Genomic DNA, 15,856 nt, shown 5'->3' with positions numbered 1-15,856 from the left:
TAACTCCCCACTCACTGCAACTAAAGAAAGCACACAGCACACACAGCTACAAAGACCTAGCATAGCCAGAAACAGAAAATTATAATGCTCTTTTTAAAATTTTGGAGTATAGTTGCAGAGGAGCCAGAGATCAAATTGCCAACATCTGTTAGATCACAGGAAAAGCAAGAGAGTTCCAGAAAAACATCAAACATCTATTGACTATGCTAAAGTCTTTGACTGTGTGGATCACAACAAACTGGATAACTCTTAAAGAGATGGGAATGCCAGACCACTTGAATCTGCCTCCTGAGAAATTTGTATGCAGGTCAGGAAGCAACAGTTAGAACTGGACATGGAACAACAGACTGGTTCCAAATTGGGAAAGGAGTATGTCAAGGCTATATATTGTTACCCTGCTTATTTAACTTATATGCATAGTACATCATGTGAAATGCTGGGCTGGAGGAAGCACAAGCTGGAATCAAGATTGCCGGGAGAAATATCAATAACCTCAGATGTGCAGATGACACACCCTTATGGCAGAAAGCAAAGAGGAATTAAAGAGCCTCTTGATGAAGGTGAAAGAAGAGTGAAAAAGCTGGCTTAAAACTCAACATTAAAAAAATCTAAGATCATGGCATCTGGTCCCATCACTTCATGGCAAATAGATGGGGGAAAATGGAAAGAAACAGTGGCAGACTTTTATTTTTTTGGGTTCCAAAATGACTGCAGATGGTGACTGCAGCCGTGAAATTAAAAGACGCTCCTTGGAAGAAAAGCTATGACAAACCTAGACGGCGTATTAAAAAGCAGAGACGTGACTTTGCCAGCAAAGGTCTGTATAGTCAAAGCTATGGTTTTTCCAGTAGTCATGTATGGATGTGAGAGTTGGACCATAAAGAAAGCTAAGCACTGAAGAATTGATGCTTTTGAACCGTGATGTTGGAGAAGACTCTTGAGAGTCCCTTGGACTGCAAGGAGATCCAAACAGTCCATCCTAAAGGAAATCAGTCCTAAATATTCATTGGAAGGACTGATGATGAAGCTCTAGTACTTTGGCCACCTGATGCGAAAAGACCCTGATGCTGGGAAAGATTGAGGGCAGGAGGAGAAGGGGATGACAGAGGATGAGATGGTTGGATGGCATCACTGACTCAATGGGCATGAGTTTGAGCAAGCTCCAGGAGATGGTGAAGGACAGAGAAGCCTGGTGTGCTTCAGTCCACGGGGTCATAAAGAGTCAGACACGACTGAGCAACTGATCAGCAACAGTAGTTGCTTTACAATGTTGTGTTAGTTTCTACTGTACAGCAAAATTAATCAGCTATATATATACATATAACCTCTCCCTTTTTAACTTCCTTCCCATTCAGGTCACCACAGAGCATTAAGATAGGATGTACTTTAAAAGAGAAAGTACATTTTGGCCTCATCACTTTTCTGTGCATTGAAACTTAGAATGTTGGTAGTACTCTACCTAGAAAAATCAAAGCATAATAAAGCTCTTGAACCACTTTTAAAGTTGAGCTTCTGGTCAACATTATTCTCTTAAGTTAAACATCACAATGCAGCAGACACTGAAAAGATTCCCGTACTTGGGCCATCAGGACCTCTTGAGCATCTGTGTGTCCCCTACGCTATAGATGCCTTCCATCCGGAGGCCAGAATTTCTTCCAAAACCCCAAGTTCTCAGTCATTTTGTCCAAACTATGTTTTAACTCATTTAGTACCAATCCTTTATTGAGAGGAGGATCTGTTTTTTAAATACCATTAGCAAAGTCAAAACTAAGTGCAATACACATTTATTAAGCATTTAGAAAATGTTACATAAATGACCACTTTTATATTCATAGGCCTGGCATGCTTTCAACTGCTTCGGTGGTGTTTTAACAAAAATCCACATTTCCACACAAGGATTTTCTTTGGATGAGAAGGTGGTGTCAGCGAGAGACGATTCTGATGTAGACGCCATTTTTTGGACCTAGGGCAGATTTGGATTCTAGCTGCAGTGGTACCTAAAATAGAGGAAATTAAGATATCTGTCAGAATTAACCCTATTGACAAGAAAGTTCCCTGGGAATGGGCCTGAGGCAGGTTGTGGGAATTGGGCTGAGGGAGGGCAGGGCTGAGACTGAGCAAAGTGGCCTCCCCAGGGGGACTCTGAGAGGTCGCAGAGCCTCTTGGTGTCTTGGGCCTGGTTTTGGACAGGGACTCACCCCTTTCCTATGTTAATAATGTCCCGCAGAGGAAAGTGAAAGTGAAAGTTGCTCAGTTGTGTCTGACTCATTGCAACCCCATGGACTGTAGCCTGCCAGGCTCCTCTGTCCATGGAATTCTCCAGGCCAGAATACTGGAGTGGGTAGCCATTCCTTTCTCCAGGGGATCTTCCCAACCTAGGGATTGAAGCTAGGTATCGCACCTTGCAGGTGAATTCTTTACCACCTGAGCCACCAGGGAGGTCCCAAAATACTGGAGTGGGTAGCCTGTACCTCCTCAGGGAATTTTCCTGACCTAGGAATCAAACAGGGGTCTCTGCCATTGCAGGTGGATTCTTTGCCAGCTGAGCTACCAGGGAATCTCGCAGAGGAGGGGTCCCCCAGTTATCCTTCTAACAAGTCTGCTTGTAAGGTGGGAGCAGAGCACTGCAGATGAAAACATACAGGTTCAGAGAGGCCACCCGACCTGCCCAAGGGCACAGAGTGCAAAGTGGTGAAGAAACCCCAGACCTTCCTCATCTCCTCTCATCTCTCACCCTGGCACCCAGCCAGAAACTGAGTAGGACCCCCTCTCCCTTTCTCAGGGGCTTGGGGAGAGGTCCCTGCTGAAAGTCCGCTGCCATTCAGAAGGCTTTCCTTATATCCAATTTAGGAAAGATGGATGGTGGGATGGAGATTAGGAAGAAAAGCCACAGAATTACTCGAGAAAGGGTATCCTCTACAGCCGCGTGTGAAAGGACTGTTCGTGGCTACCATGGGACCTCCAAGGAGAGAAGTGCCACCAGGCCTTAGTGCTGGGGGCAGGCAGGCTTTCCGATCGATGTCTTTGAGTCCTGATGGAAGACCAGTTACAGGCTCAAGAAACAAGACGGTCTAGACTTGTCCTATCCCCTGTGGCAGCCACTAGTGAAAGTGGGTACTGAGAGCTTGAAGTGTGGTTAATGCAAATGAAGGGCTGAATTTTTAATTGTATTGATTTATTACTAACATCGGAGAAGGCAATGGCACCCCACTCCAGTACTCTTGCCTGGAAAATCCCATGGATGGAGGAGCCTGGTAGGCTGTAGTCCATGGGGTCGCTAAGAGTCGGACACGACTAAGCGACTTCCCTTTCACTTATCACTTTCATGCATTGGAGAAGGAAATGGCAACCCACTCCAGTGTTCTTACTTGGAGAATCCCAGGGACGGGGGAGCCTGGTGGGCTGCAGTCTATGGGGTCGCACAGAGTCGGACACGACTGAAGCGACTTAGCAGCAGCAGCAGCATTACTAACATAAATAGCCACGTGTGGCTAGTGGCTGTAATACCAGACAGTGCAAGTATGCAGCACACTTGAAACAGGACTTCAAAAAAAGTAACGGTCTGTTGTGGCTGGCAAAGTCGTCAGGGAGGGCTTCCTGGAGGAACTGGGGTGGGGCTAGGAATGGGAGACACCCAGTGAGCAGGACTTCTCAGTGGCTACTTTGGGGTCTGAGGGAACACCAATCTGGATTCGGAGGATGGGATTAGACTGGGGGTGGGGAAGGGGGAGGGATGGCATTCCGGAAAGGGAAGAGGCCTGAGCAGGCAGGAGGTGCGACGGGTGGAAGGCTCTTGGAGTGGGAAGTTGGGGTGCGGTGGGTACCCCTGCGCCCGGAGCAGCGGGCGGGGCTCACCTGCGTCTCGGGACAGGCTTCGAACCGGAACTTGCGCAGGATGTGGAGCAGCGTCAGCTTGAGCTCCAGGAGCCCCAGCCGCACCCCGAGGCAGCTCCGGGGGCCCGCCCCAAACGGCAGGTACGTGTAGGGCCGCCGGCGTTGTTGCGCCTCGGCAGTGAACCTGCAGGGCAGCATGGTCGTGGTGAGCCCGGAACACCGCTGCCCTACACAGGGCTTCACGCTCCTCCTACCAGGCAGATGGGGCCTCAACCCTCCAACCCCCTGCGCCCTGCCCCCCGGGGTCTGCAGGATCGTTTTCTGCTGGACCCGTCAGTCCCCAAGGCTCCGGAGCAGGTGGCCACCCTTCCACATGCTTCAGTCCAGGCTCCGCTCCTCCTGTCCTGCCAAGCCCTCCAGGCACTGTTGAATTCAAAGAATCACCGAACATCAACTTTGCCCTCTCTGCCTCTCCTTATGAATTCACTGCGTGGTTAATGTGCCCACAGACTCACTAGAATCCAGGATGAAGGTCTCCAAGAAACCACAGCCCTAGCTTCACCTATGGCTCCAGTTTCCCCAGCAGCCAGAAGGTGACCCTAGCCGGTGGGCATCCACTTCCTAAGCAGAGTCCCTGGGCACCAGCCCCTTCTGACGGCTTTGTCCTACCAGTTTGTCTCTTGATGCCATGATGGGAGCTGTCTCCCTGCCCACATTTGCCGTTCTGGTTCAAGAACGCAACTTGAACCTCTGGGGGTGGCAGTATTTGACTCACTGGAAGCTCTTCTTCAGCTCCAAATGACAGCATTTGCCATACGTGTTCCATGACAGTAACGCTAGGTGACAACCACTATTTTGTAATAGTGGCCAGCTCACTTATTACTGCCTCTGGATCTCCTGGGCCCAAGAATCTTTGATCCACTTTTCACGTTAAGGCACTTTTTGTTTTCAAGTGAAGTCATTCAGTTGTGTCTGACTCCTTGCGACCCCATGGACTGTAGCCTGCTAGGCTCCTTTGTCCATGGAATTCTCTAGGCAAGGATACTGGAGTGGATTGCCATTTCCTTCTCCAGGGGATCTTCCCAACCCAGGGATCGAACTCAGGTCTCCTGCACTGTGGGCGGGACTCTTTACTGCCTAAGCCACCAGGGAAGCCCTTTTTGTTTCAAGGCCATTTGTTTTCAAAGGTGATGCTATAAACCCTGCAGCTGCTGTTTATGTGTCTGGATCTCTACTGTAATTCCAGGAGCTGCTGAGCAGCACAGTGTTACTTATCTGGGTCCTACTGCCATTGTTTCCCAGGGACCGGGGTTGTAGAGTCAGGGCTGCATTAACAGGAAGATGGAGCCACTAATGGTGGAAACACAGCTGCCAGCTGGCCAGCCCCTCACTTGCCAGATCAACCAGGAGGCGGCACGCATCCTCTCTCATGAGGAGGAAGTGCAGATGCCTGCTCAGACATTTTAAATTGGGAGTCTGGAAATGAAATTTAGACAATGGACCAAATCCATGCGGGGACGGAAGAGGGTATTCAGGTCTACCATGTTAGCATAGCCAGGCTTCATGAATTCCTGAAGAAATTGTTGATACTCTTGTTTTGGAACAGGCATTCATTTTTTTAAAAAGGAAGTGATATCCTGCTACATCGTAACGTGTTTCTGAAAGGTGTCCTGTTTCTAAAGTGCCTTGTTACTTGCATGCAGTGCTGTGGAAATGGCCAAACCTCTGGATTGTGTTTTGATCTCTTCAAAAATGGTACACTTAGTTCCTTTAGAAATTATGCCTCAAAAACTTCTCTCTGATTGCCGCAGCTTTGGACTTTGGGGGCACTTTACTAAATCTCTGTCTCCTGGCAGCTGCCTCCAATCCTCACACTCACTTCCCCCACCAGCCCCCTTGAAAGGGCAGTACTCACCTCTCGGGGTTGAAGTTCTCGGGGTTCGGCCAGTGCTCGGGGTCGTAGTGCAGAGCACCCACGGCCGTCTCCAGCACAGCGCCTGCGGGGATGCGCTGGCCCAGCACCTCGCAGTCCTGTGCCGCCACCCGCGTGAACCTGTGGGGACACACGGGTCACCCCCGCCTTGAGGCAGAGCAGAGACGAGATGGAGAACCCGGGGGGCGGCTGTGCTGGGGCTCAGGTCTGCAGTGTGGGAGGGGGCTGGCGGATGGGAGGTCCAGCCTTCTTCCTGGGGTGACCCGGACAGGGACCAACCCCACCCCTGCTTTGGCTATTAACCCTACGTTGCTCTGGACCCTGGGGTCTCTAGGTTCATCCATCCCTTCCTTCAGCCTGAAGAACCTGTCTTATGCCTGGTGTTGGGGTGCATGAGGGTCTTGGTATTGGAAGCCGTGCAGGGATTGTCCCCCGGCCACCATGCTTTCTTCTTCCCATTCCCATCGGGGCCACACCCTTGCTTTACCTACAGGAAATTTGGGTTTGCACATCTCTTCCCCTTCATTGTCTGTGTGGCTATGGAGAACTTCTACTGGAGAGGAAAGCATCTTGATCAGATTGTTTCTTTTACCAAATGACAATGGTTTAATACCATTTACGTCTTATTTGAAAAGGCTAGACCATATGTGTCTGCCTATGAACATAATGTTTACGGAAGAATACCTAAACTTCTACCATGACCTCCTGTAAGGGGTGGGTGGCACTAGGGCGGAGGATGGTGGGCGACCGGGGTGGGGGGCCAACTTTTTCTTTGGATCCTTCTGTATTTCTTCATTCTTTAAGTATAAGCAATTTTATTTTGGTAATATGAATAATTACTTTAAAAATTAAAAATAATTTGTGCTGGCTTTTACTTCAGGTTGCAGAACTAGGTTTCCCTAAATATCTCAGAGGAGATAAAGTTATTACACAAATCACTGTTGTACCCCGTTCCTGCTTATAAAAGAAATTAAGAGTAACTCGTGGCTCCTTGCTGCATTTGTCACTCTGTTATCCTGCTGCTAAGTCGCTTCAGTTGTGTCTGAGTCTGTTCGACCCCATATACGGCAGCCACGAGGCTCCCCCGTCCCTGGGATTCTCCAGGCAAGAGCACTGGAGTGGGTTGCCATTGCCTTCTCCAAAGCAGGAAAGTGAAAAGTGAAAGGGAAGTCGCTGAGTCTTATCCGACTCTTAGCGACCCCATGGACTGCGGCCCACCAGGCTCCTCCATCCATGGGATTTTCCAGGCAAGAGTACTAAAGTGGGGTGCCATTGCCTTCTCCGATCTGGCTAGACTAGGCCGCATTTTTTGTTTGTTCAGTTGCTAGGTCATGTCCAACTCTGTGACCCCAAGAACTGCAGCACACCAGGCTTCCCTGTCCTTTCCTGTCTCCCAGAGTTTGCTCAAACTCATGTCCATTGAGTCGGTGATGCCATCCAACCATCTCAACCATCTCGTCCTCTGTTGTCCTCTTTTCCTCCTGCCCTCAATCTCTCCCAGCATCAGGGTCTTTCCCAATGAGTCAACTCTGCATCAGGTGGCCAAAATATTGGTGCTGCATACCAGGCCAGATTCTGCTGAATTATACTGCATAGATTCCTGGATCAACATTAATAATTCTTCAAAGAGAATTGTTACATTTTCCACAAAGGCAATTTTGAGGGTTTATTTTTTAGGAATAAGGGTATCAGTCAAATGTGTCAGTGCTTGGGAAAAGTCAAGCGTTTTTCTGAGATGAAAATAATAAAGTAAAATAAAATTAAAAAGCAAAATTCTATGTTCACCCCCAAATCCTATGCCTGGGCTAAAGCAAATGGGCCTCTTGTCTGCCTCTCTCACTTCTGTTGTTTGATGACAGAAGTCAACAGAATGATGGGGTTTAAACCACCAGTGGAGTAGGTCCGGAGGAAGGGAGACCACGGCTTGCCTGAGACTGGAGCCGCACTGGGTGGAGGCCATTCAACTCAAATGCTTCTTGCTCTTTACTTCACACCTCGCACGACACCCTGCCTGCAGGGGTACATGTTTCCACGTCTGCTGTCTCACTGATCCTCCCAACACTTCTGGAGTAGGCAGAGCGGGTGCCGTGTGCCCTCTAAAGGCACAGAAGCCCAGGACAGCCTGGAACTTAACCAGGATCACACAGTAAACTGTTGGCAGGACCGAGACTGTCTTGACTTTCCGTCCAGACTGGCTCTGTCATTAGGGAAACCTGTATCTATTGTTTTTATATAGTGGGAATTTTAACAAATCCATCTAGATACTCTGGGTTCTGTCCTGCCCTCAGGTGAGATCGCAGCATCCTAGTTCCCCAGAACCATGCCTTCACTGACTTCCTTTTACACTTTGCTTCTTATAAAGGATCAGGATGAGAATTGCCTGCAGAATTTTGGTGCTGAGGAGACTGTGGACTTTGTCGCTCAACATGTCATCTATGCAAGGTCTCATGTGATGAAGGCTTGATTGGCTTTAGATCCAGGAAATGATGTGTCTTTGATCAGTTTCTACACTTTCCTCCCAATAGAGAACAGGATGGTTCAACTCAACCAGTTTTCCTCTCTCCTGGGAGCCTCAGCCACCAAGCCTGACCCCAATTGTCACCATCTCTGGCGTGCCATCAAGGATTCTTTCCTTTGAACAGTCTTTGATCTGTTATATCACTGAATGTCTTATTTTGAATTTCATGTGTATAGCAGCTGCCCACAGTTCCCTTGGAAGGAAGCTGGTATAAATCATTAAAAAACGAAAACAAAAACAAAAAATAGACCGGATGACAGTTTGCTCTGAGGCTCCCAAGGATGTCAGGTAAGGCCTGTGAAATTGGGTCTTTTATTTTGTTTGGCCACTCAGCATGCCGACTGTTAGTTTCCCAGCAAGGGGTCGACCCTGTGCCCCCTGCAGTGGAATATCAGTCTTAACCACTGGACCACCAGGGAAGTCCCGGGATCAGGTCTTAATACTGGTGTCAGCAGAGCAGCGAGGCGAGCCCTGGCGTGCCTCTCTGCTCCTGGACCGGGAGACTGAAAGCATGTGTTCTTGAGAAGGATGTGATCTGACTCACACCCTGGGAATTCTCTCTTGGCTCTGGGTCTGAACGTTTTGCACAACATCTACAATCACACTCGCTAGGATATTTTCGGTTTGTAATGTAATTTTGAGATACCTTCACATCATCCACATTTTCTCTTTTTAAAATGGCAAAAGTTACCTCCATATGGTTTATGTGGTACAATGCTTCCTAGAGATGCAGAGTAGAATTTCTAAGTTACATGCTTTGGGTTGCCTCTGTTCCTAGAGCCTGAGCTCTGGCAACGGTTCACTCTCTGAGGGTCTAGAGACCGAAGTTAAGACCCTGTGCTCCATGGGCCACCTCTGAAACTCAGGGTAGTCCTCAGTTAGATCCATTCAGCTTGCCTTCATTGATGAAGCTTGCTTTAATTGTTGCTACACAACAGCCTGCCCGTACTGTAAAGACCAGGCAGCTTCAACAGTAAGATGTTTTTCCAAGTTGTTTTTTTTTTCAGGAACTTGGAGACAGCTGTGTCTAGTTGGAGCTTGAGCCTGTTAAGACTGGTAAAGACCGCTGACGCTCCAACTGGGCATGTGCAAGTGGCTTCTTGCTGACCTTTTGACCTCAGAGGGCTCAAAACTACCTTTTGTTTTGACGCTAAGGCCGCCATATTCTGAACTTGCTTCCCGTGGAGACACCTATAGCTTCCTTGCACCTGCTTAGAACTACAATTGCCTCACCTTTTTCTCATCTCCCATCATTACCTTTCCCCGTGCTCCTCAGCTGCCACTTTATCCCATGAATACCTGGGCCACTTGAAGTGGGGGAGGCAGCCTGGAGATTTGTTCTGTCTCCACGCTTGGCTGCCTTGTGAACGTGTCTGTTCTCTGCTGCAAACCTCAGCATCTCAGCGCTTGGCTTACTGTGCTTGGGGTGAATGAGCCTGGAATTTGGTAGCATCTCATTTAGGGGGAATTTGAAAGAAGCAGAAGACCTGATTCCTGCTCTCAAGGCATTTACAGGTTGGTGTGGCTGGATGAACTTTGGTGAAATGTTGCAGAGCAGTTTAAAAGTGTCCAAAAATATAATATGAGGTAGAGTCAGTGTGCAGAGTGCTGTGGTGGGGAGAGAGCCAGTGGGGAACAGGAGGCTGGCTGAGTCAGACCTCCTGGAGCACTAAGTTCTGGGTGGGAGCTCTGAGGATGGGGTGAGGTGTGGATCGTTGGAGAGAATGAAGGAGCATTCCAGGCCTTGGATGTTCCCCTCTGGACTGTCAACTCCAAAGGCAGATGCTTTATCTGTTTTGGCTGATTTCCCAGCGCATGGCATAAAGTAGATGCTTAATAAGTAGCTGGTGAATGAACAGGCCAGGGAAAGAGCAAAAGTCATCTGAGGCTAGGAGGCCAAAGAGATTGGCTTGGGTTGGGGAGGAAGGTTGTGTTAAGAAAACAGCAATGACGCTTTGAAAAGATAGTTAACATATAGGAATATAGGCCAGACATTTACTTCCATGGTGACCGTATGTCCGGCATGGTGTCCAGTGCCCCTGGAGATGACCCCCAATACTCAGACCTTCCCCTCCAGGAGCTTGGGTCCAGCATTCTTCACAACACAGGTGGTGACAGACTGAAGACCTGGGGTGCAGGCTTACCTGAAAGCCGGTGGGTACATCCTCAAGGTCTCTTTAATCACCATGTCCAAGTAGGGCAGACCTTCCTGGAGGCTGCAGTACTCAGGGGCCAGCTGATGGAGGGGTGGTAACAAAGGAGGAATGCTGAGTTAGATCGAGTCACACAGCTTTCAGTCTTTCCCACTAACTTTAGAGCAGCTTCAGTGCTCGCAAACGCTTACATGGAAACCCCACAAGATGAAACATGATCCCATCCAAATGGCATTAGATTAGCACTCTGCAGAACAGTCTACATATTCTATTACGCTGGTTTCACGGTGCTGCGTGTTACTGAAGACCAGCAGGCCTGGGACTGCGGGGCCTCTGGGTGTCAGATGTATGTTATAAAACTACGGCGGCGGCTGCCCTGATAGCAATTATGAGAGCGGATGGTGTGGCAGGCTACGTATTGTACACACTCCCTTATGATAAAAAATTATTTTTCATATCAGGATATAGGGAAGTCATTCTGGCTTTATACATGAGTTCACTTGAATTTTACGCTAACTAAAGTAGCCCCTTTGTGGCCTGTCAAACATACACTGTACAACTACTTCAATTATTAAAGAAACCAGCACATTAACTGGGAGTAAAGAATGTCTGTGTTAAAAATAAAGATTAAATGCCTTTCTTCCTGGGAAGCCAATGCTGGTTCTCCTTTGATGATAAGACTCCCTTCCCAGGTGCCAAGGCCATGTTGACTTGCTATGTATGCGCTGGTCTTTTTTTTTTTTTGAAACCTTGAAGAAATGTAACCCTGACTTGTTTAATGTCCTTTGTTCTGATGAGATATAAAACTGGGCTGAAAACCCTACTTCTCCAGAGCAATTTCTCAGAATAATCTGGGAAGTGGGCTTCTGGACTGGTTTGGCTCAAATAAAACTCTTTTCTATTCTTATTAGTGATCATTTATTGATTATTTTTGTCAACACTTGTCCTCTAGCAAATCTCAGGGAGGCTACCACAGGGTAGTAATGGGCACATCATGAAGTTAAAAGACAAATAGTAAAACAGCAAAACAAAAACAACTGCTGTGTCTAAAAAGGATCAATGGTAACAAAAACTTGAAAAGAAAGATAGCGCTAAGTCATGTCCGACTCTTCCGACCTATGGACTGTAGCCTGCCGGGCTCCTCTGTCCTTGGGATTTTCCAAGCCAGAATATGGGAGTGGGTTGCCATTTCCTTCTCCAGATGATCTTCCCAACCCAGGAATTGAACCCAGGTCTCCAGCATTGCTGGCAGCAAACTGAGCTATGTGGGAAGCCCCAAAACTCCATGAGCTACAATAAATCAGTAAGAAAAGAAACTCATCAGAAAAGTGGTCAACAGAAATGAAGAGGCAACAAGTATGGGTTGCCTTGATGAAAAATACAAATTGATAGCATGAGATTCGGTTTTCACTCATCAGGTTATAAAAAGCTGGAAAATATTGATTAGGGCAAAGATGTGGAGAAGCACAATTCCAGCACCCAGGGTTGGGGAACCCTAACATCCCCTGGATGATTTCCATGGGGTGACACTGTCATTCTCTGCCGTCACCCCGTGATGCGAGGAATGGGTGATAGTGAATTGGTGGGATGTTGAGAAGCTAGGTGTGGGCACCCCTGTGGGTGGGATGAGTTAGGGCAGGGTTACAGGAGTTTGTTAGCTGCTCTGCTAATTGGAGGATATCCGCCCCCCCACCTCCCCATTTCTCCCATCCTGTCTGTCCGCTCCCTACAGCGCTTGAGTTAAATTACCTGCTTGATGACAGTCTCATCTTTTTAAATCAGTTGCGGGCATGCTCAGTAGCTAAACTGTGTCCAACTCTGGTCAGACTCTTTGTGACCCCATGGACTGTAGCCCACCAGGCTCCTCTATCCATGGGAATACTGGACTGGGTTACCATTTCCTCCTCCAGGGGATCTTCCTGACACAGGGATCAAACCCACATATCCCATGCCTCCTGCATTGGCAGGTGGGTTCTTTACCACTAGTGCCACCTGGGAAGTCATAAATCAGTTAACGATGTTCAAAGAGAAGTCCTCAATTTGGGAGGACTTTTCTCCTCCTCCTCCTCCTCCTCTTTAGCTTGCTTCTGACTTCTCCTCTCAGGACAGCAGGGGGCAGCACTTGAGGCAAGCCCATTCTGCAGGCCCCATCTTACCCCTGGGAGCTGCTCACAAGCCTGCAGCTGCCGCCTTGCATGGGATCTAAACCAGTGATTGTAAGACAGAACTCCCTGGATCAGCAACATCAGGGTTGCCTTAGAAACATCTGTCCTTGGGTAGCATCACGCATCAGGACAGAACCAAAACTCTACGGTAAGGCCAATAGGCTGTCCCCATGAGAGAGGGGACCACGCTGGCAGGAGCAAATGCGTAAGCACTAAATGCTTAGTGTGTGAGGGGCAGACAGGCAGAGTGGAGAGTGATGAGCCAGAACATGTGGAATTCTGAAGTCCATGGTAAATACCTTAGCTAATCTGTTAGAGTATCGCTGTTCAATATAAGGTAGCCATTAGTGCATAAAATACTGCTGAGTGAAAAATGTTCCTGGTGGCTGAGATGGTAAAGAATCTGTCTGCAACAAGGGAGACCCGAGTTGGATCCCTGGGTCGGGAAGATCCCCTGGAGAAGAGAATAGCAAACCACTCCAGTATTCTTGCCTGGAGAATTCCATGGACAGAGGAGCCTGGCGGGCTACAGTCCACAGGATCACAAAGAGTTGAACACAACTGAGTGACCAACATACACACACACACACACACACACACACACACACACACAAAGTCAAGTTGCTGAAAACATGTGCAGCCTAATGTTTACAAATTTGAAAGGCAAAAATGAAAACAGTTGGCTTTCCCAACATTCTCCATCTTCGTTTCTGGGAACTGTTTATTTAGAAGGTTATCTCCTGACCCCACAATTCCACCTCCATCCCAGGCCACCAGGGCCAGGCCGATAAACACATGACTGGAGAGAGGGGCTCTAATGCTTGGAGTTTAATGCTCTGTGGTTGCCAAGTGGAGATTCTTCTTTAAAAAAAAAATTTTTTTTTTTAAATTGTATTTGTCACAATACTGTTTCTATTTTATATTTTGATTTTTTTTTTTTTTTGGCTGTTGAGGCATGTGGGATCTTAGCTTCCAGACCAGAGATGGAACCCACACCCCCTGCGTTGCATGGTGAAGTCTTAACCCTGGACTGCCAGGGGAGTCCCCTGTGGAGAATCTTAATCGTCATATCTTTGAATTTGTGTTTAGGGAGCAGAGTCTGAGGGGATACTGGAGTGAGCAACGGGGCTTGGAGCCTCACCCATGAGGGCTCCCACCTTGGCTTCTTCCCCAGGGCGGGTTCTCAGCTGTCTGCTCTCCTGCCCCTGGTGCCCTGGGCCCAGCCTGGCCACCCCTCTCTGGTTTCCCTTTGACCACCATTGCCCTCCATTCCTCAGGGGCTTAGGCTCAGGTGTGGAGGAGGTAGGCATGGGGTGCATTCACCCTGAAGCATCTTGGAGTGGGCATGGTGTTGGCCATCCCTGCTCTGGGCAGGCAGCACTGTGGCTGTGTGCTGCCCTGGACAAGCCTCTGCCCACTCCTGGTCTAATACTGCATGTTTCCTGGCACAGAAGTTTAAAGATCTTTGGGGAGTGACAGCCTACTGTGGGTTTGGGGGCTGGATCTGGGAAGGGGGACACCTGGCTCATCTTCCCTAGACCCTGCCCCGGGGTCTAGGGGTGCCATCCTGTAGGTGGGCTTGGTGGCTGGAGGAGGGGCAGAGACCCCAGGCTCCTGACTCTCCCAACTCATCCTGTGCCCCCACACTCTGGGGGAACCTGGCACACCCCCTCATCTTCCTTCCAATCTTGAGGAGTTTGGTTTGTCTTTATCTCTTCTGGCCCATGAGTCACAAAATACTAGTTATGTAATTTCAGTGGTTCTGCATGTGAGTTAAATGCTCTGATATTACCATTTAAAAGTGGCATTGCATGATCCAGAGATGAGTGGTAAAATTCACACTGATAATTTAAAATTTAGAGTTTTCTTTACTTAGACTGATGTTAAATAGAAAATAAAACACACTGTGATAATTTGAGAGATGGGAGAAGAAAGGAAGAGCCTTTCTATATACTGTTAATGGCACTTTCCCTTGCTTTTTTCCATTTGGCATCAGGTTGGACAAATTACATAGTCAGCCCTGCAGGCCACAGTTGATTGGCTCCTGAGTGGGGCTCTGACCTGAAAGTGTCAGCCTGGACTTTTAAAGGACCTAGGCAGAGGAAAAAGGAGTTTTTCTCCAGCAGCTGGAAGCTGAACACAGGTAAGTCATGATCTGTTGGTGGCCATGTACCGCCATGCGGATTAATGAGCAGTAAACACGTTTGCCGTGAGAAAGCAGCCATGAATTAGATGTGCGGAGAACCAGAGGCAAAGGACAGGATCCATTTCCTTGTGTCCTGTTTGCCATCTGCTCCTGGCAAGGAGCCCTGTGGGTGGCGTCTCAGTACCCTTCCAGCAAGTTCTCATTTTTGACCTAACTTAGTGACAGCCAAATTCTGTTATCTGCAACGAAAGGAGTCTTAACAAATGCAGACATGTAAAAAGCCAGAACAGAACAGTGGTACTGTTCACCCAAATGTAGAACTATATCTCAAAAAAGAAAAGGAAACCAGATCTAAGAGTAGCATCCCTAGCAAGTCCATGGTATTGGTTCCTCAAACAAAAGTGTCTGGCCGGAAGCTGTCAGCACTTGGAAGGGACTTTTTAAGATAGACCAAGGGTAATTTGTATTGTGAGGTCAAGTCTTCATTTATTCTTTTCCCCGATGAGCTTTTTTTTAAAAAAATCACTACTTCTTAGCTTTGGGCTCAAGATGCATACCAACATCAGCGTGTTGGCCCAGCAGTTCTTGACATGCTTGAACATTAGATGCAGCCAGGGGGTTTTTAGTATATAAGGATGCTTGATCCCTGGCCCCTCAGGGATTTGACTGTTGGTTCAGGGTGGGGCCTGGATGCTGGTTTTGTGCAGCCAAGGTGGTGAGACTGCTGCAGACTATCTGTCTGACCTGCCCTAGTGATCTTTTCTGCATGGATGTATGGATGTGGTTGAAGGGGGGCGCTCAGGTCTCAGCGTTTTAACCAAACCCAGGCGAGGCAGTCCCCACCCACCCACTCAGACTCCCCTTCACCCCTTAGAACCCGGTCCCCTCCTCCCCGCCCTCCACCCGCGCCCCGCCCCCCCCCCCAACTCCTGGGTTAAGTTATTTGAGGAAAATCTGGGCCAGCATCGAGGGCAAAAGTGTCCTGAGCCAGCCCGGCCAGCAGAGGGCAGCAAGCGTATGGCAAATGGGGACTCCCCGGGAGGGAACCTGCGCTTCTGCTCAGAGTCAAACTGAACCTAAAGGACCTCGGCAATCTTGAATCCAAAT

At 48.4% G+C, this 15,856-nt stretch overlaps 1 protein-coding gene across 2 annotated transcripts in view; it reads right to left on the bottom strand.

Moving 5' to 3' along the window:
• Positions 1-1,768: 1,768 nt before the first annotated feature.
• The window catches only part of TBXAS1 (thromboxane A synthase 1), a 173,667-nt gene continuing 159,579 nt past the window's right edge, over positions 1,769-15,856 (bottom strand). For both annotated transcript variants that reach the window (XM_019959171.2, XM_019959172.2), the window contains 4 exons: positions 10,430-10,521; positions 5,750-5,887; positions 3,856-4,018; positions 1,769-1,997 (listed from right to left, as the gene is read on the bottom strand). In XM_019959171.2, the coding sequence (XP_019814730.2) occupies positions 1,923-1,997; positions 3,856-4,018; positions 5,750-5,887; positions 10,430-10,521 (468 nt within the window). In that variant the 3' untranslated portion in view covers positions 1,769-1,922. The remainder of the gene's footprint in view (positions 1,998-3,855; positions 4,019-5,749; positions 5,888-10,429; positions 10,522-15,856) is intronic.

Source organism: Bos indicus, chromosome 4 (assembly GCF_029378745.1).
Source record: "Bos indicus isolate NIAB-ARS_2022 breed Sahiwal x Tharparkar chromosome 4, NIAB-ARS_B.indTharparkar_mat_pri_1.0, whole genome shotgun sequence".
Taxonomy (NCBI): Eukaryota; Metazoa; Chordata; class Mammalia; order Artiodactyla; family Bovidae; genus Bos; species Bos indicus.
This window is presented reverse-complemented; position numbering and strand designations above follow the sequence as displayed.